This window comes from Canis lupus, chromosome 13, assembly GCF_048164855.1.
Source record: "Canis lupus baileyi chromosome 13, mCanLup2.hap1, whole genome shotgun sequence".
NCBI classification, from domain to species: Eukaryota; Metazoa; Chordata; class Mammalia; order Carnivora; family Canidae; genus Canis; species Canis lupus.
The window spans coordinates 25,723,015-25,750,997 of NC_132850.1; the positions used below are offsets into that span (position 1 = coordinate 25,723,015).

General features: G+C 33.5%; 1 protein-coding gene and 1 pseudogene across 16 annotated transcripts in view; one reads left to right on the forward strand and one right to left on the reverse strand.

Moving 5' to 3' along the window:
* The window catches only part of METTL25 (methyltransferase like 25), a 130,113-nt gene that overhangs the window by 91,559 nt on the left and 10,571 nt on the right, over window positions 1-27,983 (forward strand). For 13 of the 16 annotated variants that reach the window (XR_012005723.1, XR_012005724.1, XR_012005727.1 and 10 more), the window contains 4 exons: window positions 1,081-1,174; window positions 13,910-13,984; window positions 14,533-14,604; window positions 16,242-16,350. Coding sequence is in view for 1 of the 16 variants with exons in the window: in XM_072772928.1 (XP_072629029.1) it covers window positions 1,081-1,174; window positions 13,910-13,984; window positions 14,533-14,604; window positions 16,242-16,334 (334 nt within the window). In the remaining 15 variants the exon portion in view is untranslated. Of the gene's footprint in view, window positions 1-1,080; window positions 1,175-13,909; window positions 13,985-14,532; window positions 14,605-16,241; window positions 16,483-20,466; window positions 27,882-27,983 lie in introns of those variants that run through there. The other 3 variants (XR_012005725.1, XR_012005726.1, XM_072772928.1) reach the window with 2 other exon arrangements.
* LOC140603219 (large ribosomal subunit protein eL6 pseudogene) lies at window positions 5,618-6,439 on the reverse strand (annotated as a pseudogene).

Sequence of the window (27,983 nt, forward strand, 5' to 3'; positions counted from 1 at the left end):
TTCACCACCTATAGTAGATAAGATGTATATATCTATTATGTCTGTTATGCAGAAGATACATATGTGTAGGATCTGAGAATTATGTAAAAACTTAGATATAATTTCTGTTTCCTGGAACCTATTCCTATTCAAACAACTATTATTTCAAAGCAGTGATGAAATAAATGGGTGGAAGAAGGATATAGGCTATAGAAATTCATAATTAGAAAGGAATGTTGCTAGTCATGGTGCCAAAAAATATATAATTTGAGCTTGTTCATATAGGATGGCTCTAGTTTGAGCTAGAGAGTGGAGAACTTTATAATCCATTTGGAAGTGATTGAATGAGCAAAGGCACCAAGAAGTAAATGTGGAGAATTGTCTGAAACAATGAATAGAGGAAACTGAATTCTGGATTATAGTGGGAAAGTAGTGCTTAACCATTAAGTGAGCACTTAATTGTTTTTGATAACTTGAAATTGGTGAAGTTTTTTTCCTCTTTTTATATTTTACCTCAGTTGCAATCAAAATTGTATGATGTGATAGTCTAGCATTTCATTATTTAAATTCAAAACCACCTCATGATATTTTGTTTAAACTGTGCTGAAAATCTGCAGGGCATAAATGAGATCAAGTCAGACCCAACTCAGCATATGGTGCTTTAATGGCTGGCACTGAAGGAGTTCTCTTTGCATAGCTGTTGAATTATCGCCACCATTAGCAGGTGTTGCAGTGAAATATGCACTGTAATGTTGCCAGTAAAATTAAATGTGATTTGCAGCATAATGGAAACTTTACAAAGACCTATAGATCCCTTTAAAAAAAATTTTTTAATATTGTTAATTTACAAGTTCTTTCTCATAGTATTATCTTCATAATATTGTTTTCTACTGCTGTATGTTGAAGGAATACTCAGAAGCAGATCTTAAACACTTCAAATGTATAACTTTAAAGTGTTTACAAAAATATTACTACATTTTTGTCAAATCTGAAGCGTGTGCCATATACACAGAAGGTATTTAAAAGTATTTCATGATTGAATTTAATGCCATCTATAATTTAAATCGGAAAAATTAAAAAGTGATTCGCTTTTTTTTGCAGTGATCGGCACGTTGGTAAAATTTATTCCAAATCCTCTTCCTTTCTGGACTATGTCCGAAAGTCTCTTAAGAAGCTTGGATTAGATGAGTCCAAGGTCAGTGTATATTTGTTATTTTTATGGAAGAAAAACAAATTCTATGGTGTAATGAATTGAGATGATACAAAATAATTTACCTTCTATTTTTCAAATGTGAAAACATGTAATATATAGTAGAAAAATATCTAATTCTATTGAGACCATACCTCCATTATCTTTATTCCAAGTTCACCTTTCCTGTCAATGTGAGTGGTTTGCTAGCATACATCTCTAGAGAGTTTCCTCTTTTAAGTTTATTCAGGTATCATGTACCAGTTCTGAAATCAAAACAGTTAAAAAGCAAGATAATAGAACAAATGGGGATTATAAGTAAAGCAAGAGCAGTGAGACAATAAACTCCATTTAAAGACTGTATAACTTAAGTTATACAGTCAAATTAAAAACTTAAATTCAAAAAGTTCTAACACTGAGAAAAAAATTATCAATTCAGAGATACTAGAATATTAAATTGAACTTGGATCACTCTGGTATTTGGGTGTTTTTTTGTTTGTTGTTTTGGAGGTGGCGTTTTTTTTGTTTTGTTTTGTTTTGTTTTTGTTTTTGGGGAAGGGGAGGCAGGAGGAGAGGGATAGAGAGAATCTTAACAGGCTCCATGCCCAGAGTAGACCCCCACATGACGCTCCATCTCATAACACTGGGATTATGACCTGAACCAAAATCAAGAGTCAGACACTTATCTGACTGAGCCACCCAGGTGCCCCACTCTGGTATTTTGAATTGATTATAAATTGAAATAAAGAATAAAATAGTTGGTTTTAGAGGAATGAAATGGATTTCTTGAAAAAGTAACACAGGTATAATTATTGTATCAAAGCTAGAGGGTATTATTTATGGTACCAGTTGTTCATTTATTCCCCAGGTGCTTTATTATTTAAAGCTATTAGACTGTTATTAATCAGGTTTATTCTGTATAAAATGGCTATTCAAAAGTATTTCTAACTCTCATGATTTGAGATTAAATGAAGTAATGTACATAAAATACCTAGCACTTTTTTACATAGTAAGTAGAAAGAAAATAATATTAGTTCCTGTAGTTTTCATATATAGTTTTTATTGTTTATTATAGATATTATATATTATGATATTATATTAATGTTATGGCTAATAATATTATATTTTATGTGTGGTTTTTATTATTCTGATTTTTATATATGTGCTATCAGTAATAACATGACTGATATGACTCTTGTCAGTATTTTTATTTAGTCACCAAATGAAGATCCTTCTAGTCTTCATAAATGAATGAGAATAGACAACTTTTATCCTAGTTATTTTATTTCTAGGTTTTTAAAAAAACATTTTAACTAAATCAGACTGGCTTTCCTTGCAATCAGTCTCATTTAGTGGATATCTTTATTCCATATCTCAATTTCATGTCTTGCAGTAATGTCAAGAATGTCTGGCATTATTTTACAGATAAAGAGCTAAGTATTTACTTAAACTAAAAATATATTATCCTTTGCCAAAATCTAAACAGCAGAAACCCAGAAAAACAATGTTACTTACCCTTCCTGTTAGCTTTCTCTTCCCAGGTTTGTTTTTAATAGTAACCGTAGTAAATGTCCTTTATTATGTTATTATATTATTGATAGGAATTTTTTTTTTTTTGAGAGAGAGAGAGAGAGAGCACAAGCATCTGCTACTGAGGAGAAGGCCAGATAGAGAGAGGAGAGAGAGAATTTGGAGCAGAGTCCACACTGAATGTGGAACCTGATGCAGGGCTTGATCTCATGACCCTGAGATTATGACCCAAGCCAAAATCAAGAGTCAGGTGCTTAACCAACTGAACCACCCAGCCACCCCAATAGGAATATTAATAATAGCTAATAGTTACTAAGCACTTGCTGTGTGGTAGTTATTATGCTAAGAATATCACATCTTCTCATTTACTTTTCATAAAAACTCTTATGGTAAATACTATCCTTATTCCAGTGTAATGATCTAGGAAGAGAGGTGTTGAAAAAGACAAGTCATTTTCCCAGGGTCAGAGAGAGCTACCAAGTAGAAGTGGAACATGAGCACAGATTCAGCTAACATCAAAACCTCAACTGTTAACCACCATTATACTGAGAAGTGAAATGAAATAGAAAAGAAAAACAGACTAATGTAGATATGTATCACCATGTAAAATCAGTCTTAAATTATTCCTTGTACTAGTTAATACAGGCAATAATAGTGTCCTACTGATTTTCTCATAATAATATTTAAGCTCATTAAGAACAAGTATGTCAGACAAAATGAATAAAAAGACAAAAAGGAACAGAAACCCAAACTGGAAGACTTTTGGGGTGAAACGTACAGAACAACATAACATAAATATTTAAAAGGATGTACTGATGAAAGGAAGGAAATAGATGTGTACCTGTTTTGGGAGTAGGGGGTTTATTTTAATTTTAAACAAGAGGAATTGAAGAATTTTTTTCTGCCAGATCGGAGTGGTTAGAGCATAAACCAATGTTATGTTTTCAATCCAATACAAATTCCTATTATTTTTCTCCCACATCATGAAATATCACTGCTCAAATTAAAGTTTTAACAAGCTCAATAAAAGGAGATTTGTGTATGGTTTCACTTAATTTCATTTTATTTTATTTTTTAAAGATTTTATTTATTTATGAGAGACACAGAGAGAGGCAGCGACATAGGCAGAGGGGGGAAGCAGGCTCCCTGTGGGAACTCTGATGTGGGACTCGATCCCAGGACCCTGGGATCAATCACTGAGCCACCTAGGCACCCCTGTATGGTTTCATTTTAAAAATGGAATTAATTTTCACATGAGATTCTAGGCACTGAAAAGTATCAAAACCATCTAAGTTTAAAATGTTAAATATACCACAATACTTAAAAGATCTTTGACTAAATTTGTGATCATTTATTGTTAAGCTTATATAATTGGAAGTGTGGTTAATGTGTTGATGGGTTTCTAATCTTTTAAAGCACATCTTCATATTCAAAACTATGTTAAGTAAAGTGTCTAGAAAATCTCTTAATGTGCTCTGGATGTATTTTTAGTTACAAGGAATCATGTTAAATATATGGGAGTAAACAGAAAAATATTCCCAAATTATCATTCCAAAAGGGGACCAGAGCTCCATGTACTAGATATATAAGTGGCTTATACACAGCTTAAAAGCTTAGTCCATAATTCCTATTGTCAGTTGTAAAAGACAGCATTGGACATTTTCTCTTAGAGCAGGATTTGGCAGCACTGTTGACATTTGGGTAAGTCTTTGTTGTCGGGGGCTGCCCTGTTCATTGAAGGATGTTTAGCAACATCCCTGATCTCTATCCTCTAAATGTCAGCAGTAACACCCTAGTAGTATAAAAAAATTATTAATTAAAAAAGAAGTCTCCAGACATTGCCAAAAATTCCCTGTGGTGCAGTGTCCCCACTCTCCACCCCCAGTGAGGTCACTGTCTTCAAACATTTGTCATCTTAGTGATTCAATTTGCAATCATCTAACATTTCCATTATAAACTCCATATATTTTTTTAAATGCCACTTTATATATTACACCAAGAAACATGGAGAAAGAAAGTGGGGAAGAAGCAATGATTCCATTCTTCTGTTTTGAAGACTTTTTATCAAAACAATCCCCTCCTTAATCTTTCGTGTTTGCGTAGCTCTAACTACTTATAGACAATATTGTTTCAGTCCAATATAAAGTATGTCTATTTAAGCAGTGTTTAGATTCTGAAACAATAAATTGTGGCAGTACATCAACCACCTTGTATCAGGAGCTATCATGTTTATAATGAATGAATTTCTTAGAATGAAACATTTCAGTAAAATTCTTGTAATGTTCAGCTACTTTTTTGTAAAACGTTTAATAGCACCTGAAAAATGTCTAAAATATTAACATCCTAATGATTAGCTTTACCTAAATGTTAAAAAAAAAAAAAAAAAGATTAGGTATTTTCAAACTATATCTTCTGTCCCAAACTTTGATATCTCACCAATTTCAGAAAACCTCAAAATTGTCTTTAAGTTTTCAGGATTTCTTCATGGTCCATAGCATTTTGCCTTCTTTTGTCAGTTGATAATTACTTTTCTGCTTTTCTGTCTCTTTCTCCTAGCTTATAATGCATGCACACAAATGCACAATTGCAAACATGCTCATATCCTTCAGATTTTAAAAGCATCAGACCTGGTCTTATTTGCTAGACAAAGAATGAGCTGGAGTATTTGTTTTTAAGAAGAGGGAAAGAAAAGCTTATTTTCTAGAACTTGTGTATTATACACATAGAATGAATACTCAAATAATTGAAGTTAATTTCAGATATTAAGTAAAATAAGACCATAAAACTGGTGATTTGTTGGGGATTCTGTAGTGTTGAATAGAGTTGAAAACTACTAAGCTAAAAACCTTAATGGAAGTAAGGGATAATATATTTATTTTTTAATGGATCAGTTATTTAGTAAAGTTCTTTGTAAGAAATTTAGAACATCATTTTGTGAGGCTAAACTCCATTTTGTGAGAGAAAACCGAGTGGAGATCACCCTGAAGCTGAGGAACAGCTTTGATTTTTGGCAGAATTGGCGAGTCTACAGCTTTCTGATCAACCTTGCACTGCTGTGTGGTCTCATGTTTCTCCTTCTCATTGCCTTCCTCATGTCTGGGTTTACACAGCTTCTTCTTGAAGTAAGCATCAGTGAGATCTTTTGGGATTTTCATCCTGCTGATCTCAATTTTGGTGGAGGTGGCAGTGACAAATTTCTGTGTGTTCTACACAGAGGAACTCAGTTAAGACCAGAGATCTCGTCACAAGTAGCAAGCCACTGCTCATTTGCTACAGGAAAACCACCCTCTTGCGTCTGTGTTGCCCAGTGAGGATGATCAAAATGGTCCCAGGAATGATGCTAGCTCACAATTTTCTCAATGCTTCCTGATAGGTTTTTTGCTATGGCTCATTAGTTTTCACAGCACATCTTCAGTTGGATAATACCTAGGCGTTTTGCAAAGTTTAACCACTCCGGTACTACCATTCTTATTACCACCAGCTGGTTTTGTGACAGTACCAAGAGCCTTCTCCTTCTTTTTCTTCTCAACCCAGGAGTTAGTTTTGAATACTTCCTCTTGTTTATGGCCTTCTGGGAATCAGGAATATCTGCCAGTTCCTCTAGCTACGACAGGATTTCAGCTGTAATGGGACTTTGCCTTTAGTGCTTTAGCCTTGAGGTTACCATTCTTATTTCTTAATCTTGCCACTAGGATCAGCCTTCTTGGTTTCAGGTTTCTTCTTAGTTTTTTTACCCACCATCTTGCAAAATAGGAAAGAGCAGTAAAGGATAATTTAGAAAAATACTCTTAGATGTTTCCAAAAGGGAACAGTGAAAGGAAAACTTTTGAGAGCAAAACCATTTGGTTATTCATCAACAAACACCTATTTTGAAAAATCTCCCATGTGTCAAGAACAGTATAAACTCTGGGGCTACAGAGATAATTAAGAGATAACCCATTTAAATAGAAAACAAGTAATTATACCATGAATCTACAATAATAGACACATATATAAAGTAGGATGAAAGCATAGAGAAAGGAGTGACTCACTCTGCCTGTGAAGATTTCACAAAGGATATGTGAAGGATATATAGGGGTTCACTAAGCAGACAAGGTGACAAGGTAGGGTGTACAACATAGCAATTCAGCTTCTTTATATGTTATGCTGTGCTCCCCACAAGTATAGCTACCGTCTGTGACTGTACAACACTATCATGATACCACAGAGTACATCCCTCATGTTGTGCCTTTTATTCCACTGACTTCATGCCATAACTGGAAGCTTATATCTCCCACTTCCCTTTACGCATTTTGCCCATCTCTTATCCCCTTCCCCTCTGGAAACCTTCAGTTTGTTCTCTGTATTTTATAGGTCTGATTCTGCTTTTTGTTTATTCATCTTTTTTTAGATTCCACATATGAGTAAAATCACCATGGTATTTTTCTTAGTCTAACTTATTTCATTTAGTATAATACCCTCAGGATCTATCTATGTTGTCATAAATCTTTATATCAAATCACATAATTAAAGAACTATATTGTCCTATTTACAACCCTTTGCCTACAGTAGTTCACCCCTCTAGTGATGTATTATCAGAATTATGATTAAATTGTTTGCTGTGGTATGGTTTAAGAAGGAAGATACATGGTCATTTGATTTCAAGAAATAATGACTTACTCAGGTTTTCTAAATAATTCATGAGAGGCTATTCCAGGAATACATATACTTATAAGAAAAACTGAGATCTCTTGACTTCACAAAAACCAAGAAAGAGATGTACGGCCTAGTCTCCTCAGAATGTATTTTGTTAATCAGAGCTCTGAACTCACAGCTATCTCACTCTTCATTCTAGATAATATTTCTCTCCAGATTTTTGCTTATTGATAAATTGTTTATTCATGACTCAGCTCCCCACCTGCAACAAACATTGTACATCACTTCCCTTCACTGAACAGCACCTCTGACCCAGAAAAAGAGGACCTAATTAATTCATTTGATTTCTTTCACAGCTGTTTGGATAGAATTTTTATAAACAAACACCCTAAATCCAATAAGGTGAGAGAGAAAAGGGGAAACTGTAACTGCAGGAAGATTTTTACATAAGTGGCAACCCAAGACTGTTTCCCTAAATAGGGATTGGGCAGAAACACACTAAAATGGGGCTTAGGTTTTAGAGGCATTCAGAATGTTAATGTATTTGGTATGAGGATATTTTTGGACATTCAATAAAGACAATATTTCAAAACTTTTTCATATCATCTAGGTTCTGTTATATAACAATCTACATAATAATTTGATTTTTCATGATAGGACGATTTCCTTCAAAGAACACTCAGCTTATTTCTTTTTTCCTTAGCTATCCGGAGGGTCAAATATTTATTTATGCTTGATTCCAGCAACTGTTCTTAGCTAGGTGATTTTGGCATCATATTTTTCTCCTTTGAAAGTATACTTTTGAGACTTCATCCTTTCTTTAATGGCCCTACTGTTGATAGGTTTTTATGCTTCATATTATAAACCACCTCACATTACCCTTAAAAATGAGCATACTGTTAATAATAAAGTTTCCTGTAATTTGTGATTGTATGGATTTGTAGCAATTACATTTGGGAAAAGAACAAAACAAGAGTTAACAATTACACTTCTTTAAATTGAGATAAAAAACGTTATGTCAAAACATTATATGGTCTCATTCATTTGGGGAATATAAAAAATAGTGAAAGAGAATGAAAGGGAAAGGAGAAAAAATGAGTGGGAAATATCAGAAAGAGAGACAGAACATGAGAGACTCCTAACTCTGGGAAACGAACTAGGGGTGGTGGAAGGGGAGGTGGGCCGGGGGTGGAGGTGACTGGGTGACGGGCACTGAGGTGGGCACTGAATGGGATGAGCACTGGGTGTTATTCTATATGTTAGTAAATTGAACACCAATAAAAAATAAATTTATAAAAAAAAACGTTATGTCAATATTATATGCAAAACCATTTGGCATGGCAAAAAACCATGCCAAATAACATTTTAATAACAAGCGTAAAAAAGTAAAGGGACATTTCCATTATAGAGAACATTCTTACATGATATAAGACTAACTCTATTTAAGAATAGTGACATTGCCTATAAAAATTATCTTTTTTCACCCAGCTAACCACAGAGAAGCCTTAGGTACAGAAATGTCTCCCTGACCATGAATAGCTCTAGGAAGTAGCGGAAGATGTGATATAATCACTGAAAGAATAGGAAAATGTATTATGCCATTTGTTTGTTTATTTATGGAAGAAAAAGAGCTACTTAATTATCTTAGTTCTTAATGATGCTTTTAATATAGAAGGAAACATTGGTTTTAATGTTAGGTTATTTTAGATTATTAGAATTATTGACATGTATAAAATGTACAAATGACTTAATTCAAATGAAAGAATATATAATAATTACATAATGTATCAATAATTTTTAGAATAACTATGAGCTGAACTTATTAATTCATATGTAAAATCTCTTCATATAGTAGAAAATTCAAATTTTATTTCTATTACCTAGTTATTGAACATGTATATATTAGACAATATGGAAAGAACTTTATGTACTACATTTTGCCTTATTTTTATGAAAATTTATTTTATTGTCCATAAATTTTAAGCTTGTGAATATTAGTTACTTACATAATTATATCATTTATAAAAGTAAGAATCAAACTAAGTCACCTTTGTATTATATACTCCAGAAGATTCAGTGACAATAATCTTTTGAGTAATAGTATGGATGACTTTCTTTGTTAATCTAAGACTATTAGACTATAAGCCTCATTGCCACGGGCTTTGTCTTCCCAGCTCCCTGTGTAGATCAACTAATAGGCCTCATCTCTACATCCTCCTACCTTAGCTCTTAAGCCAATTATGACCAGTCAAGGGTATGTCAGCAGCCTCAGGCTCATCATTTAATGATGAGAACTGAGTCAATTACCAACGCATCTTTGATCGTGTATGATGTGGGAGGATCTCTAAACAACTATGTATCTCTCATCCAGCTTACTTTCTATGAAATTGCAGTACCGTTCAAGTTTGTTACCTGGGGCCCCTTATATAGATCTTTAAAAAGACAACTTTAACAAAGGAAGGGAGGGAGAAATCTCCCATGGAGAGGAATTTCAGATTATTTAGATACTCCACCCTCAAGGAGATGAAGTATTACTCCTCACTCCCTAAATGTAGGCTATATGTAGTGACTTCTTCACAAACTGTACAGTATGAAAAGTGGATAAAAGAACTTTAGAGGGAAAAACTTGACAAACACCATCTTAGCCAGCTAGTCAATGTCAACATCAATGATAAGTTATATTAACAGATACCCCTGATAGGTCAAGAACATGGCACTCTATTTCTGTGGTCTTCCTCTCAAAAACCCTTTGCCTCAGAGTATTTATGAGGAAAACATCTGCAAATCCAAGTGAAGGAATATTCTACAAAATGTCTGACAAGTATTGCTTAAAACTCTCAAGGTCATTAAAAACAGGACAGTCAGAAACTGTCACAACCAGTAGGACTAAATGATGTGATATCCTGGATAGAATTGTGGAACTAAAAAGACATTAGGTAAAAACTAATGAATTCTGAATAAAATACGGACTTTAGCTAACAATAGTGTATCAATATTGACGTCATTAATTATAACAAATAACCACATTGTAAGGTGTTAATAATAGGAGAAATGTGGTATAGGGTATATGGGAACTCTCAATGTTATCTTAAAATTTCCATAAATTTAAAACTTTTAAAATATGTTTATTTCAAAAAAAAAAGAACCAATATAAGAAATGATACTGTTGATAGAACCAATGCTTTGTGGCCGACTTTGCCAAAAGCTTGTTTATATCATCTTAATACTAAGGATAATCTTATGAAATGAGTACTGTTAAACTCATTTTATGGGCAAGGAAATTGAAACATAGGTTAAGTGGATTTCTTAGGGCCAAAATCTAGGAAATTGTGGAGGAAGAACTCCAATCCAGACTAACTCTAGACTACATGCTTCTTTTTGTCATATTTATATAACCTATTAGCAGACATTGAGCACAAGAAGAATGCTTATTTAGCATTTTTCCAAAACTAGCAGTCATCAGGCAAATAAGGAAGAATAAGGAGAAAATCCATGCTTGCCAAGAAACAAAATAAATGTACTTCTAAAGGAAACTGAAGAATTGAGGTTTGAAATAAAGGCAGAAGAAATTCAAGGAACGATGAATCTTACTGAAGCATTAACAATGAGATGCTTGTATTCAGAACTTTGACTCTTGAAACTTTTGCAGACAGGATGAAGTTGGTCAAGCATATGAAATGTGTTGCATAGTAAGACATACATTGTCTAACACACAAGTTGTATTGGAGTTAAAATATCTGTCAAAAAATTACAAAAAAGTGGAGAAAAAAATCTGAAGCACCTGAACATGAACATGACTGCTTGTTTACTGCCTCTCACCCCAGATTCCATTTAGGATTGGATATCTCCATGAGCCCAAAACACAGCCCTCTGAGCTAGGGCTCTGTTACACAACTTAACTCATATTAGTCTCTTTTTCTGGAGCAGGGAGAAATGGAGTTCATTATCAGTACTCTCAACTGCCATTCAATGTGCAATTCAATTTATAATTTTCTATGCACGTTCTTGCCTGAGTATGATCTACACCAGGCAGTGACTCAATTCTGATGCCTTCCCTTATCTATAGAATATTGGTTCTGCCTATGTGCTCCCTGACTTTAACGTTCAATAGTGTCATCTATAAAATGAGACTGTGAATATATGTATGTTACAGATTGCTGTTAGGATTAAATGAGATAATGTCTTTTTAAATTCTCCACATAATCTCTGTGATCTAATGCAGTGAAGCTAGTAGTTGAGTGTTTCATTGCAAAAACTGAGTAAGAGGCACCTGGGTGGTTCAGTTGGTTAAATATCCTGCTTCAGCTTAGTTCATGATCTCAGGGTCCTGGGATCGAGCCCCACATTGGGCTCTCTGCTCAGCGGCTTCTTCTCCCTATTTGATCTCTTTCACTCTCACTGTCTCTCAAATAAATATGTAAATCATATTTAAAAATTGATCAAAATGTAATCATATCTTAAACATTGAATTTTTCACTTAAAAACATATTAATATACTTGTACTCACCAAACTTTTGGTGTAAATACAAGGCCATTTGTTGTGGTGGTCTTTTGCACACAGCCTTGCATCGTAGTATCACTCTTTGGAGTTCTCTTAATTTTTTGCATCAGGCATACTTCTAACGCAGTCTATAGTATCCAGCTTTGATTCACTTAAACAACAGACTTCCATTATTTTTTAAATGGAAGAGTTAAGATGATGTTCTTACCTTTTTTCTTTAGGATCACAGAAAAGCAACAAATAGAAACCAAAACACTGGGGAATCCCTGGGTGGCTCAGTGGTTTGGCACTTGCCTTTGACCCAGGGCGCGATCCTGGAGTCTGGGATCGAGTCCTGCGTCAGGCTCCCGGCATGGAGCCTGCTTCTCCCTCCTCCTGTGTCTCTGCCCCCCTCTCTCTCTCTCTCTCTCTCTCTCATTCATAGATAAATAAATAAATAAATAATAAATAACCAAAACACAAACTCCTTCTTTGACTAAATTGGAAAATGTGTTAAATCCCAAACCATATACATTATGAAGCAGAATGAAGGTAAAGATGGATGCAGAAAGATACCGAGAGAAAATTCCCAGGGTTACAGATCACCAACAAAACCAACAGAACACAGTTCTCTAAGTTGGAATATCATGAGGAGCCAAATCTACCATTCCTAGTTTGGAACAAATGCAACTGATGACCAGGGTAATGCTTCTCAGATTGGCATAAAAGAAACAAAATATTGGAGAACCCCTGGAATCAAACTGAAAAACCATGTTTATAGGAAGCAGTGTAGTGGTAAAGTAGGATTGAAAAAAGATTATGAATTCTGACTTGTATTCTTCTCAGATGGCAGGAGAAGAAGTAAAGACTAAATAAAGGCTATGATTCAAACACACACACAATTTTGTAAGATGAGAATTTTTGCTGGCTTGAGGTTCAGGCCTGGATCCAATCCAGTATACGCTACTGCAAAAAATTGTGTCAGGAGGTACTCATTTGATTCAAAGATGGGCAGAATTTTAAAAAGGATTGGGAAAGGAGGTATAGTCGGCTTGTGTTCTGTACCAAGGGGGAAATCTTTTCAGGAAGGCTTCACTAGAAGTTGAATGAGACAAAAACCTTACTTTTTCACTGTTACCTCTTTGTACTTTTTAAATTCAAAAGAAATTTTGTGCAGTATAAAAAAGAATAAGGGCTTTGAAAAAATAATAAATTCATTTAGACATTTGCAAAAAAAAATCTGAATATAAATCCTTTCAGCTTTTTTTTTTTTTTTTTTTTTTTTTTTACTCTTTTTATCCAGTCTTCCATTGGTTTTGACCACATGTAATTTGATAGCAATTTCTTCTGATGGCTTTCCTTTATCAGGCCTTTCACAAAGGCATCCATTTTACAGAAACAACTTCTACTTTTGCATTAATACTTCATTAGTTGTGTAATATTTATTTATATCATTACAATGATGTAACTGCCATAGCAAGCTGAGAAACAAATACAGTTGACTCAGCAAACATAAAGTTAGCTGGTGTGAACAGAAGCATATGTGTTCTAAAAAGTGGCCTGCAAAGCACACGGGTTCAGTGTACTATATAGGCAGCCCATGTTTTTGAGAAAAATCAGAAAGTAGTGCTTGCTGATGGATTTGTTCAGTGGATGTTAGAGGAAACTATGTTAAGTATGAACATGTGTCCTTATTGTGTTCTTGTTGCTTTTGAAAATTGTTCTCCAGAATATATAGTTTAGATATATGATTATAAGTCTTAATTTTACTCAAAAAATATTAATTGAATTCCTACTATATACCTCAAGCATAGAAACAAGTGAAAGTAGGTATTTCATTTACTTGCTGAAGTCAAACAATATTAATAAGATGCTACTGCTGGTTTTATTGATGATATGCTAAATAAACTAGGTGCAGAAGATACTAACAAAAGAACTTAGTTGCATTGACTTGCTTCATGCATATCTTTAGAGTTCTTCAGACATTGAAGTTGTTTTAACTTGTTATATTGATTTTACTTTAGGGTATGTTTGATAAGGAAAAGCTTTTTTTTAACTGTTGTTAAACTTTTTGTTTTTGTTATTTTATCTTGAAGCTGCCAGAAAAAGTTATAATGGACTACTACGAGAAGTATAAGCCTAGAATGAACGAGCTGGAAGCTTTTAATATGGTAAATCTCAGAATTAAACATATTAAATTGGGTATGTTGCTAGGGTTCTGTTAAATTTTATTGTGGGACCAACCAATCTATGTTGTTTTTCTCTTACTGCAGAAAAATCCTTTTGGATCATTTCCTATTTCAAAACTATATTAGGTGTCAGTAATGTAATAAAGAGAACACATGGTAGATTTCTCTTAAAGTGTATCATAAACGTACAGAAAGAAATTTCAGAGTTCTTTGAACACATATTGGTCTCAATGCAGTTATTTCACATTCCTTTTAATGAATTTCACTCTTAGTACCTTTGAAAGGTCTCTATCACATATGTGTGACTGCCTTTGGATTCTAACTCAAAGTCATTCAAAGGACATTCTTTTCCTATTATCATTAAAGAAAAACTTTTGATCTCTGCAGTATTCATTTTCTGAAGATGTACAATTGGTACTGGAGATTTGGCCTTATATAAATTTCTATAGATACATTTTCTTAAACATAAGTGTTAACCTAGTCTTTTTTTTTTTTTAAGTTCTATCATTCTATTTTATTCTTTCTTTTAGTTGAAAGTTGTTCTGGCTCCTTGTATAGAGACATTGATTCTTCTAGATCGACTTTGCTACCTGAAGGAGCAGGTAAATTATGTTATTTAAAATATATATAACAAGTATCTTCATTATCCAGTAAATGGATCTGCTTATATCTAGGATAAGTTTCTTATTACATTTACCAAGTTTAAATATTCATTCTATCTTCTTTTAAATGTAAACATATGTACAACAGATGTTTTCAGCAAAGCTGCTATAATAAAAGTTTATATTCTTTTAATTGTATGGTAATTACTATACAGTAGGCAGTAAACACAGCCGTCGTATATGATATATTGTATAGCTAAAATTAATAAAGGCCAGACATTAAAGTATATGTGTGTTTCATTTTATAAGAATTTACCTTTTATGTCACTGTTGGATTTTGGACATATGCATTCTGCAGTATAAAAATTACTGATCAGTGAAAATTCCTTTTGTTTTTTTTTCACAGTCTTGTTTTATCTATGTTGATTGCCCCCCAAAATTGTTTTCTTGGTTATCTTTAGGGAAAATGTTTTTTTTGCAGATTTTACTCTGAGCTGTGGTCAAAAGAGTTATGTGAAGTGTTTAAATTAAACCCATATCTGGGTTAGGCCTTATGTTTCTACCATGATGCCTTTATTTTAACAATTTTGTTTTATCAGAGGGGGTAATTTTACTTCTCTTTTCAACAGACTATTTGGAACAGGTGGATTTTAATAAAAGTTTGCTTTTGTACTAATTTGTATTTTTAAGGAAAACGGGAATTTTTAAATATTTGAATACTTGTGTACTTTCTTAAGCTATCAGTCATCTCAGAATCACTGGAAATCTTAGGTTTCCAAGTTTATAGGTGACAGAATCAGGCATGTTTTACTAGGTACTCGCTGTTTCCCTTTTCAAAACAATTTCCATTGACCTAAATAAAATAAGTAAATGATATAAATAAATAAATTGACCTACATTCCTGAGTTAGTATATCTATAGGACACTATAATCTGACCCTTGTTTCCTGATCAGTATTTAAGACCCTTGATATTTACTTAATAGATTGGTAATGAAGTGACAGAAATCTTACAAATATTAATTTGTTAATACTTTAGTTTGTTAATACTTTAAATATTGTTTAAATAGTATCATTTTAAATAATATTTTTATAAGGGTAACATTTAGAGAATTTTAAATGAAGAATATAAAAAATTTTAAATAACAATAATTCCATCTTTCAGCATTATTTTAAATGTTTGGTATATTTTCTAGTGCCTTTCTCTAATATATGTATGCTGCACATATATGTATGAGTACATTATGTCTACTTTAATTAAAATTGGAATCAAATGAGAAGTACAGTTTTTCATCTAATTTCATTTATTTTATTCAGAATTTTCTCATCTCATTAGATATATTACAAAAGCTGAATAATCTTCCATCATGTAATAATTTAAGTAATATCCAGTTGTTTTTGACCACTTTTCACAGTTACAACAAAGAGTAACCTTATAGTTCATTATGTATGTGTGTCTTTATTTCTGAACCGTAATTTCCTGTAGGTGAAATTGTAAGTGTTCATTTCATTCAACAAAGAATAATTTTCTTTTATGTTGTTTATTTTTTGTGTTGTTATTTTACAATATATAGTCTGACTCATCTCATTCTTCTCTTCAACAAGTTGCTATATATTTAAATCACTTATCAATTTGCAGGAAGATACTGCATGGGCTGCACTTGTGAAGTTGTTTGATCCTGTGAAATCTCCCAGATGTTATGCTATTATTGCCCTGAAGAAGCAGCAATGATTTCAGTTGAAGCAAGGTATTAGATGTATCTGTTTGTGGAACCTATTGCTAATTTTGCTCATCTAAACATTTGTATTTGTTATGTAAATATTTGAAAAACGTTGCTCTATATTTTAAATAAACAATAAAATTATAGCTAACAACAGAATACCACAGTCAATTTTTCCATTGTTGAAGCATACATTAATAAAATAAGAACTCATGAAAATATTTTAAAAGGATTGACCTACATTCCTGAGTTAGTATATCAATAGGACACTGTAATCTGACCCTTGTTTCCCGTTCAGTATTTGAGACCCTTGATATTTGCTACATCTCACTTTTTGACATTTACTGACTTAAAAACTTCTATTGACAGAGGAATGGTATAGGTGTGTATATATAGTAAAATTAGTTGGTACAGGAGATCATTTGCATTTTCTTCCAGATTTTGAAAGGATTTTCCATGTTTTCCAGAGGGGAAAATCCACATTTAAAGGAAAGAAACACCCAGGAACCAGGCAGACATAAAAAGTGCTTAATATGTGTTTTAATGTCAGTTACATGAGGAAATAGTCTGTGCCCTTAAAAAAATACACACCTTGTGAGATATGGACTTTAAGGATAGAAGAATAATTTTTTGCTTTGGGTTGTGATATTAAGTTTGCAGCCAGTGAACGATCGGGTATTTTGTATAGCTAGTGTAATGTTGGGGAAATTAGCATTTTTTAAGCTTTTTATTTGGAAAATTTCAAATGTGTTCAGAAGTGAAGAGTAGAGTCTAATGAATCCCCATGTAGTCACTACAGACTTCAGTAATTGTCAACATTTTACCAATCTTGTTTAATCTGTACACTTATGAGCATGCACACACTCACATTTGCTACCCCACCCCTCATTCCTAGTTATGTAAAATTTTGAACTTCTTCCCTGAGGTCTAAATACTTATATAACACTATTTTCTCCTTATAATAAAGAAAAAAAATTTCATATGTGTAGATCTCTGTTTAGTATAGAGAAGTGAATTCCAACTCTTTCAGTACCAAAGAAATTATAGTTTTTATTAGAAATTTGTGTGATTAAAGCTAACCCACATGATATAACCTGTGAGGTTACACCAAGATGATAATATCTCAACAAAAGCAAAGAAATATAACATTGTGGTAGGACTATTGCTTTATCAGTATAAATCCCCATTACAATGTTTGTAGACTGTCATCTCATAAAAACTGCCTTTTTTTTTTTTAAGATTTTATTTATTTATTCATGAGAGACAGAGAGAGGCAGAGGGAGAAACAGGCTCCATGCAGGGGAGCCCAATGTGGGACTCGATCCCAAGACTCCAGAATCATGCCCTGAGCCAAAGACAGACACTCAACTGCTGAGCCACCCACGTGTCCCATAAAAACTGCTCTTGGAGAGCTCATTTACAGTCGAGCTAAAGAATGTGGGATATTGGCAGGAGCATAAGTTATGACAGTTACATTCTAACTAGGCTAAATTCTTAATAGCTCAGCGCCTCATTGGTAAAGTGGGGTTTCATTTAATTTTCATTTTAGAAACATTTATTGAATGATTATCAAATGTGTCAGAGGTTATGCTAGCCACTGGCAGCATGGAGACAGAGGATATGTTCCTCCTTTTAAAGAGCACACAGTCTAGTGAAGAAGACAACAAAATTACTAATTATAATAATCAGTACTATAATTATTGTATAGGGCTAAGAAGGCCAGGACATAGGATCCTTTATGATATCTTCAGATAGATAGACTTCAAGGGAAGAAGTAATATTAGTAGCATAGTTGAGATTCATGTGAGTTAAATTGTTGTGTGTCCTTGTGTAATCACTTTAGTATTCAGTATGCCTCGATTTCTCATCTGTAAAAAGAACATAAGAATAGAATTAACTTATAAGCTTATTACGCGGATTAAAGGAATAAATATCTTACTGAACCCTCCCAAAATATCTCCTGGCAATCTGTTAATAAAGCAAAACGAAGTTTATTAGAACTCTCTATAGTAATAGAGGATTCCGCCTTGACAGTCTCTGAAGGTAAAGTCAGGAGAGGATTTATAGGATTGTGAAGTCTGGGCTCAAGTGGTTTAAAAAAGTGGCTCTTTTCAGGTGGGCACCAGATTGCAGTTTGGAAAAGTTTATGACAATAGTTTTGTGATTAGTATCTATTGCAAGGGAAGGGTCTTGGCGCTAGTCTTGATAAGTAAACTGTTGCTTGATAAGTGAGCTCTTTGCCATGATGACCAGATTGTCTGAGATAAATTAATATATGAGTATTAATTGTACCTGAAACAATGAAATTATTTATTGGTCTCAGTTCTTAGATCCCATACTCCTGTCATATTAATGCAGATGGTTGAAGTTCTCAATGTAAAGCAATTAATTCCTGGCAAATAATACATATATAAAGCAAATAGTATAGCATGGTAGCTATACATTCAGATATATCAGCAATTCCATTAAATATAACTTAAATGCTTCAATTCTAAAACAAAGATAGACTTATTTTTTCAAGGAAAGATAGAGTCCAATAACATGTTAGAAGAAATACATCTGAAACAAGCATATAAAAAGTTCAAAATTAATAGAAAAAAGGCATATTTGCAAATATTCATCAAAAGGAAAGTGTAATACAAAGGAGCTCCTAGTTAATGTCAGGCAAAAAATGTTCTTGATAAAGAAAAGCCCTTCATAATGAAAACCTTTCAATTTACCAGGAAAATACAATAATTACGTTTGTATTTAGTAAAACCATAATCTCAATATATAAAACAAAAACAACTGTAAAAGAAATAAATCTACAGTCATGCTGGAAATATTTTCATGCTCTCCCCATCTATCTTAATGGAAAAAGCAAGTCTTAAAGATACAAGATTTGAACAATAACAGAAGTAAAATTGACCTAATGGACAAATACAATAAACTGTTCCCAACCACTATATAATTTTTTCAAGTAACTGTGGAATTTTTACAAAAAATAACCATGTCCTGGGCTTTGAAGTAAATTTTAATAAATTTTCAAAAAATTGAAATTATAGTTTCTGATCACAATGAATTTAAGCTAAAAAAATTGTTTTAAATCTAAGTAGAAAATTTCCATATATTTTAAACTGGTAGATTATACATCTAAACAACTTTTGAGTCAAAGAAGAAATCACAGTGGAAATCAAAGTATTTTGAATAATAATGAAAATAATTGAATTATAATTGATAACACTGCACATCAAAACTTGTGGGATGAGCTAAACCATGATATAAGAAAACATGAGCTTTGAACACATTAGAAAAGGGAGAGACTAAAAATCAAAAGATTAATAGTGAAAAAAAAAAACAGAAAGATGATTAACACCTCCAAAAATTGGTTCTTAGATAACTAATAAAATTCACACAATTCTGGCAATAATTAAAAAACTAAAATATTCAAATAATCAGTATCAGGAATATAAAAGAGAACATGCTAATAAATTTACCAGTACATTTATGACTATAAATTTACAAAATGGAAAAATGTTTCAAGGAAACAATATGCCAAAACAGCCTCAAGAAGGAAAATATGAATATTTTACAACTATTAAACTAAATCTGCAATTAATCTTTTATTAATTTCCTACATCTCAGTAAAAGTACTTTGTAGATGTGGCACAGAATTCAATCAACCACTGTGTGTCTGCAATAGTATAAGACTATTCTAGACACTATAGGTTGGGGAGAAACATTCATAGAAGTAGACTCTGGCAGTTCCTAATCTTTAGGAGTATATAATCTATTCACTGAAACACATATGAGAGGCATATGAAAGAGTTACGATTTAAAAAAAATTTTTTTTTTTTTAAGATTTGTTTGAGAGAAAGAGAACAAGAGGGGTTGAAGGGTGGGCAGAAGGGGAGAGGGAGAAGAAGCAGGCTCCCCGCTGAGCAGGGAGCCTGATGTGGGGCTTGATCCCACGACCCTGGGATCATGACCTGGGCCAAAGGCAGACATTTAACCGACTGAGCTACCCAGGTGTCCCAAGTTAAGATTTAGATAATGACACTGGGGAAGAAAAAAAAGTGTCTACGTAAACACACAGTTCTTTGCTATGAACGAACTTTGTCCTAGACTATTCACTTCTGTTTCCATTCTCCTCTTTAATTATAGGTTACTTTAGGTTGTTTTTAAATGTGGTCAGTAGAATGGCTTATTCTCAGGAAGGAAGACTGTTTAAGAAATAATCTGCTATGTGAAATATGTGCTCTGGTAACCTGTGACCAAAGGAACTGAAGTCTCCAAACCTCCCCAGATGGTTTGTACTTGGCCAGTGATGCTACTGGCTGCATGTATGGGGATTTATTAGTGGATGTATTTATCTCAATGGATTGTCTCATTAAGTTTGCAGATGTTCTGTCAATGGAAGACCTTTAAAAAAAATTATACTGTTTTTATTAGAGTTTTCCAATGCACAATCCAGAATAAGAGAGTTAACACATTTCAGCACAGAACAAAGTAGCATGTATTTAAATCTCGTGGGAGGAAAAGCCTTTAACTTGTACTCAGACAGTTATGATTGAACATGTTGAATTTAAGGAAAAAAAAAGGGAAAGTATACAAATTCCAACTTAAAATCACCATTTGGTCAACAGGGGAATCGGTGTGCATCAGCTAATCATGTTGAACTAAGTGTGCATATATTCTGAGTTAGCTCCCCTCTCAGGAAAGAATCCAGCCTTCTAATACTGCTACGGCTCTTTAAGAAAAAGGTTCAATGATGGTTTCCCATCAAGCAAAGTATACCCAAATAATGTGTTTCAAGGGAAAGATAAAACAATTCCAGATACCATTTGATTATAACAACAGACATTTCTGGTGTTCTGGTGACTTCAGAATATTTCTAATTTTAATAGACAGTATAGCTGCAGGTAAACCTCTATGAATAAAGGCATAAGGAAGAGACTTTAAACCATAAAGAAAAAATTAAGTGCTCCGTTTCTATTTAAGCTAACTTAAAAGGACAGAACTAAAAATAAAATTGAAGGCAAAGGAGGTTTATTTTTAACGTATAGAATTCTGAATATCTTACTGTGTATACAACAGTGCCCAGAGTCCAAAACTATATTCACGTTACCAGTTTATACTAGGTTCGAGAAGCCATCCCTAAAGGGCAGGTTATACTGTACTTAAAGAATGATATTTAGAAGTTTTGAGGATCAACATTTAGAGTATAAATACCGAAAGCTATTGCAAGATAAATTATTTTCTTGGTTAACTTTTCTCTCATTAATAGCAAATACTGTTGTTTATCTTGAAAATAAATGAATTTGGAATTCTTTAAAAATATGCTTCATATTTTAGGTCTTTTAGCACAGTTTTAATATCAACTTTTGTTAATGAGATTACTGGTAATATGTTTTCATTCTAATAAATTGGTTACAGATGCTTGGAGAAGAAAGGATTTCATTAAAATTATTGCCATTAATAGCATAGTTCCTACCTTTAAGATTAATGAAACCGTAGTAAATTCAACCAAGATCTTCTTACCATTCTTTTATTATGAAAATTAAAACTAAATCTCATGGAGTTTTGTTTAGTTAAGTAAATAAAGCAATGTTACTAAGACCTCTGAAGGTCTTAGATCATAGTAGCCTGGTGGCGATACATCATATACCCATTTATGTCCTAATTTTTAGATTCCAGCCTCTCTACAAGATGCAAATATGTAAGAAGGATAGGATAGCTGTTTGTTGGCCAGATCAGAATTCTATCTTTGAAAGAAACAGAAGGCCAAATATCTGTAACTTTCCAAAGAACAGAGTATACATGTTTTTCATCAAGTAAGATATTAGAAAATCCAACAGAACTTCAGTGAACATCTGTGAACTGACTGCTGGGTGCTTTCACATTTCAATCGAAATTCAATTACAACAAAATAATTTAGTAACACACATTAGGGTTATATATCCTTAATAATCATAACAGTAATATACACCCAAGGAGCAAGCAGTAATATTTGAGCATGTTTTGCTTATTCCTCATTGACTCTAGGAATTTTTTTTTAATATTTTTTTATTTTATTTATTTATGATAGGCACACAGTGAGAGAGAGAGAGGCAGAGACATAGGCAGAGGGAGAAACAGGCTCCATGCACCGGGAGCCTGACGTGGGATTTGATCCCGGGTCTCCAGGATCACGCCCTGGGCCAAAGGCAGGCGCTAAACCGCTGCGCCACCCAGGGATCCCTAGGAATTTAATTATTTTCCCGAAAGCATAGTGATTTGAATGCCCTGTATCTACTTAAAGACTACCCTTTTGTTCTTTTCTTTGGTCTACCTCTGTGATCAAATTCAGTGGGCCAAAGAATTAAGGTCTAGGACTATATTCAAAACTATACAAATAAAGAAAAAAGAAACCAAAAAAACCCATGTAGATGTGTTTTCCATAGAAATGTATTCTCATAGGAAATACATTTTAAGAGGTATTTCAGCTCACTGTTTTCAGGTTTAAAAAAAATGATTGACTAATAAGAATCCCATTGTGGGGTTATTCTGTATGTTAGTAAATTGAACACCAATAAAAAATAAATTAAAAAAAAAAGAATCCCATTGACATTCCAAATAATATATTCATTTTAACTACTTTAGGTAGTATATTTCATACTTAGTTTTTATTGTCTCATAAGTATATGATAAGGTATAATCAGAACTTTATAATTTAAAATTGAAAGTTTCATCCTGAGGCCACATTTGAAAGAATTGAACACTAATAATAGTGGTTAATTATATTGGGAAGACCAATGAAAACCACAAAGTTTCCTGCCTTAAGACATTAACTTTAGTTTTAATTTTAAAACAAATCTTAATTACTAAAAATAAACCTAAAAACAACTGCTAATTATTAAATATCAAATACTTTGGCATTTTACATGTCATATATAAAAGGGTCATGAAAATAATCAAGGAATTTTATAAAGAGATCCATTTATAAATTTGAAAATTCCAAAAAAGATTTTGAAGGTAGCCATCCAAGCAGATGTCCACACATCATAATGTTAAGGCAATAACATTCCCCAAAGCTGGTGAGCACAGAGCAGTGCATAAGACTTCAACATAAGAGTTACAGGGTATATTTTTTAGTTACCAATACTGATCTTTCTGGACACTAAAGTGATAAATAAAAATTGGACTCCACTCCAATGACATACTTCCTTGTCCAAAGATTAGTTTCCAGTTATGAATAATATATGGGAAGCAAAGATTAGGCTTATTTTTCTACATCACATTTTTCTTAAGTAAGCTGAGCATCACTTATTTTTCTCAGCTAAACTGAGCTTATTACTCAAAAATGCAGTCTATGAACCAACAGCATCAGCCTCACCTGGGAGCTTGTTAAAATGCAGGGCCTCAGTCCCTACCCCAAATCTACTCAATTAAAATGGGTATTTTAAGGGGATCCCCAAGTGTTTAACATTTGAGAAGTCAGTCTTAAAATGGTTCCTCTGAGATAGTTTTATGCCCAAGAACACAGAATACCCTGCCAGGCTCTGTAGTGTCTACTGCATTCCATTCCAGGGTTGAGGAGCATGCAAATCCTAAGGGTACTCACAGCCTTACCCTAAATGGACCTACATATTGGCTCATGCTCAAGAGGTCTGTATCTAAGAAGGTTAGATCCCCCTTTCCTTCAGTCACTGCCAAAGAATAAATACAAAGGAAACCAGAATTTCACAAACCCCTTCTACCTTCAGCCTACATTCTTTAAACAGGCATTACTCCAAGAGGACTTGTTAATAGAAGTTTTGGGTTTGAATTGTGGGCTTTTTGTAACATTTCTCACAACTGACTATGGCAGTGTCTTTTAATTACAATGTAAAAGATTTAATGTGGAAGTAAATGTTAAGAATGTGAAAATATTCTGTATTATCTATATCTTTCAAGACTCTTAACTTCTAAAAAATATATAGCAATTATGAACAACTTTTCAAAAGGCCTTCATATCTTTCAATGGACTTTCCACCCCATAAACTGTGCTTTGCCTGTTTATCTCTGATTATGGTATCTTTTCACCCACCAGGTCTTTTCATATTAATAAAGATAGCAAACACTTGGCATGAGAATTTGCATAGAATTTATTAAGAAAGTCAAGATACAGTGAATCTATTGAGGCAAACAAGTCAGGTTCTTGGGCTAAAGTTCAAGTTGGTTTAACACATAGGCTGTCATTTTTACAAATCCATGAAAAATGAGCAAGAAATTTGGCTCTTGACAAATTTGGTCATGCCACTTAAAGGGCTTACTTTTTCTCTTTTTGTTAAAAAGAAGTGAAGAAAATATATTTAAATTACTCATATTCCCACTATCAAGTAGTTCTTTTCAGTTGGTCCAAACACATACATTGTTTGTATTTGCCTTAACAGTCAACATACCCTTTCGTATTTTGCCTCTTTTACCTAGTATTATATAAGAAACATTGTCCCATGATTCTATACTGCCTTCATAATGATCTTTTCTAATGACTTCATGAAAGTCCATCCTAATGAGATATATCCTGTTTACCCATTATTTTATTGTTAGAACTTTAAGTAGTTTCTAACCTCTTTAGTCTCCAGCCTAGATATCTGTACATAAAATACAAGGAAACATAGGCAAGCAATCTACTAATGACTTGACAAAAATCAGTTAACATAGCAAGTCTTCTACATAAACGTGCCAGTAAACTTAATTCAAACACACCCTCCAAAAATGCACGAGTGGCCAGTCACAAAATAAAAAAATAAATACAAAGAACTTTTCTGAGTGCTCCATCTGAGTATAAAAAATAACCTATAATTTAATCTTTGTTGCAAACTTTCTCTGGACCAAAGAAACCGCCTACAATCTAGTAAATGCCAACAGCATATAGTTTAACTGAAAGTTTGAACAGACACAGAATGCCAGTTTAAACAGATGTCATAATCAAAAAAATATTTACCCCACTTACATGTATTAGTTAATAGATGTCAAAATGGCCAGTTTGACAGGAAGAGAAGAATGGGACCACTTCAGTTATAGATTTCATTGAATCTCCCCAGAAGTCCCATTTTTATTGGCCTTATATTCAGTCCAAAGGTGTTGCATAAGCCCCTTCCTGGCAAGCAGGAATACATCATCAATTTCTTTGACAGTTTTGAAAGTCTACTATTCAAATTGCTCTTTCACCATCCCAGTCTCCATGGAAGGTTCCAATATGTTAACATAATTCCAGATTCAGTATCCTCAAATGTGCTGGCATCTGAGCAGCCCTCTCTGAAGGAGTCTTCTTGAGTGGCCAGATCTGTTTAAAAAATTTTAGAGGTGACTCCAACTTTATATTTCTCTTAAACACATACATACCATTCATACAGAGTGTCCTTGGCAACTACTCAATTTTTAAAAGGTTTTTTAAACTCCAAATGACATGAAGGTTATAATAATAATGCCAAGTAAATATTTATTGAGTGCCTATGCCGTGTTAGGTGCTGTTCTAAGCACTTTATTAACTTATTCAATCCTCACAATAATCCTGAAAGGGACTATACTTTCTTCTGCTTTACTACAGAGAAAATTCAGATACAGAGAGGTCAAGCAACTGGCTCCAAGTAGGAGGCAGGAAGAAAGCTATGGAACAGTAAATTCAAGATTCAATTTAGGCATCTGACTTGAGAGTCTAACCACCTAACCACTACAGTGACTGTCTTACCACTGGATTATTTGGGTATTCTGTGTTGGTCTTCTTCCATTTTTTCAGTTTCCTTTTGAGAAAAGTAAGATATTGCTGGATGCATAACTCTGTAGACCTCAAGCAATTGATGATTTCTTGGTTGCCCTGCCTCTAAATGGGTAGGTATCATAGTCTGCCAGTCAGATGAAAAAAAAAATTTTTTTTTTCAAATAGCTAGAATAATATTTGGGGTTTTTTTCCTAGAAAACCTGAAAAATGTTTCAGTACTAAGTGAAGGAAAATATATGTGCAACTAAAATCATATGTAAAGTAATTTTGAATTTTCTGTTTGACATAATAATAGATAATTCCTTTTTTTGTTTATACTGGAAAATTAAAGCTGAGACTTCAAGTCACATTTCCCAAAATTGCCTAGATAAAACGTGGAGATGCTAAAATATAAAATAAATGACAGTTATGGATTATATTCATTCAGGTGGCACATCTGGAACAAGAGACAAGGTCAGTCTCAACATCATTCTTCTAACATGTAACTAACTCCTGCTTCTTTAGCAGTGACCATCTTCAGCTCACTTTAATGATCCTATTTTTTTAAAGATTTATTTTTATTTATTTATGATAGTATTAGTGAGAGAGAGAGAGAGAGAGGCAGAGACACAGGCAGAGGGAGAAGCAGGCTCCATGCCAGGAGCCCGACGCGGGACTCCATCCCGGGACTCCATGATCGCGCCCTGGGCCAAAGGCAGGCGCGAAACTGCTGAGCCACCCAGGGATCCCCTAATGATCCTATTTTATATTAAAAAAAAAAAAAAAAAGGCAAAGGGGCACTTAAGGTAATACACTCAGTTCAGCAACTGACTGTTAGTTTTGGCTCAGGTCATGATCTTAGGGTTGTGAGATCCAGCCTCATGTCAGCTTCTGTAGATAGCATGGAGTCTGCTTGAGATTTTTGCTCTCCCTCCCCCTTAATGTTTCCCCCTGCTCTTGCATATACATAAACATTCTCTCTCTCTCTCTCTCTCTCTCTCTCTCTCTCTCTCTCTCTCTCTGAAATTAAATAAATCTTTTAAAAAGTAAAGCAAAACCAGTCATTGAATTTCCCTAGCTTTTTGACAATCTCTGATCCAAAACTGGACCCCATGGTTTTAAATCCTCTCCATAACCATACAATACCCCTTAAATCCTATAAGAAGCTCCTAAAACTTTCCTTTACTAAGACAACCTATAGTTCCTCTGGAGTGCATTCTCTGAGCTGTAGTATTAAGTGAAATAAATCTAACTTGGACTAGAGGGGTTTTTTTCCTAGTGCTCTTTGGTCAATGGGACCAGTTGTTTAGATCATTTGACTAGCTGAAAGGTGGTGCTAAGGTACATTGAAGAGCAATATATGGAAGAAAACTGACCATTCCATTTTGAATATATTGAGTGTAGGGTACTTTTGAGAAATTCAAGCAATGTTAAAGAAGCACTGTGCGTTAAGGGTCTTTATAGAACAAAGGGAATACAAGTTTAGAAGTTAACATATCCATGGAAATCGAACCTGTGACATGGATGAGATACTCAGTGCAAAGAGCATAGGGAGAGAAGAATGGGGAAACTAGGACTGAATCTTTAAGGACTCAAGTATGAAGATTCTGTAAAGGAGAAAGCACATTCAGAGATAAATCAGAAAGACCAATTATGTATCATCATATGAACAGAAGAAGATATTTCAGGGCCTATAGAGTGACCAATGGTTGAAAACATTTGAGAGATCAAGTTAAGAAGTTAAGAAGAGAATGGAAAATTTTCCTTTGGAGTTCACTGATATTTTTTGTGAGAGATTTTTCAGAATTTTGATGGAAGGAGAAGCCAGATTAAGTGGATGAAGAGTAAGTATGAGGTAAGCAAAGTGAAAAAAGAGGTCTTCTAGAAGAAGGGACAGTGTGGTAATGCTATATATAGTGTTAAAAGAATAGATTCTAGAGAGAGACTGATAGAGTTC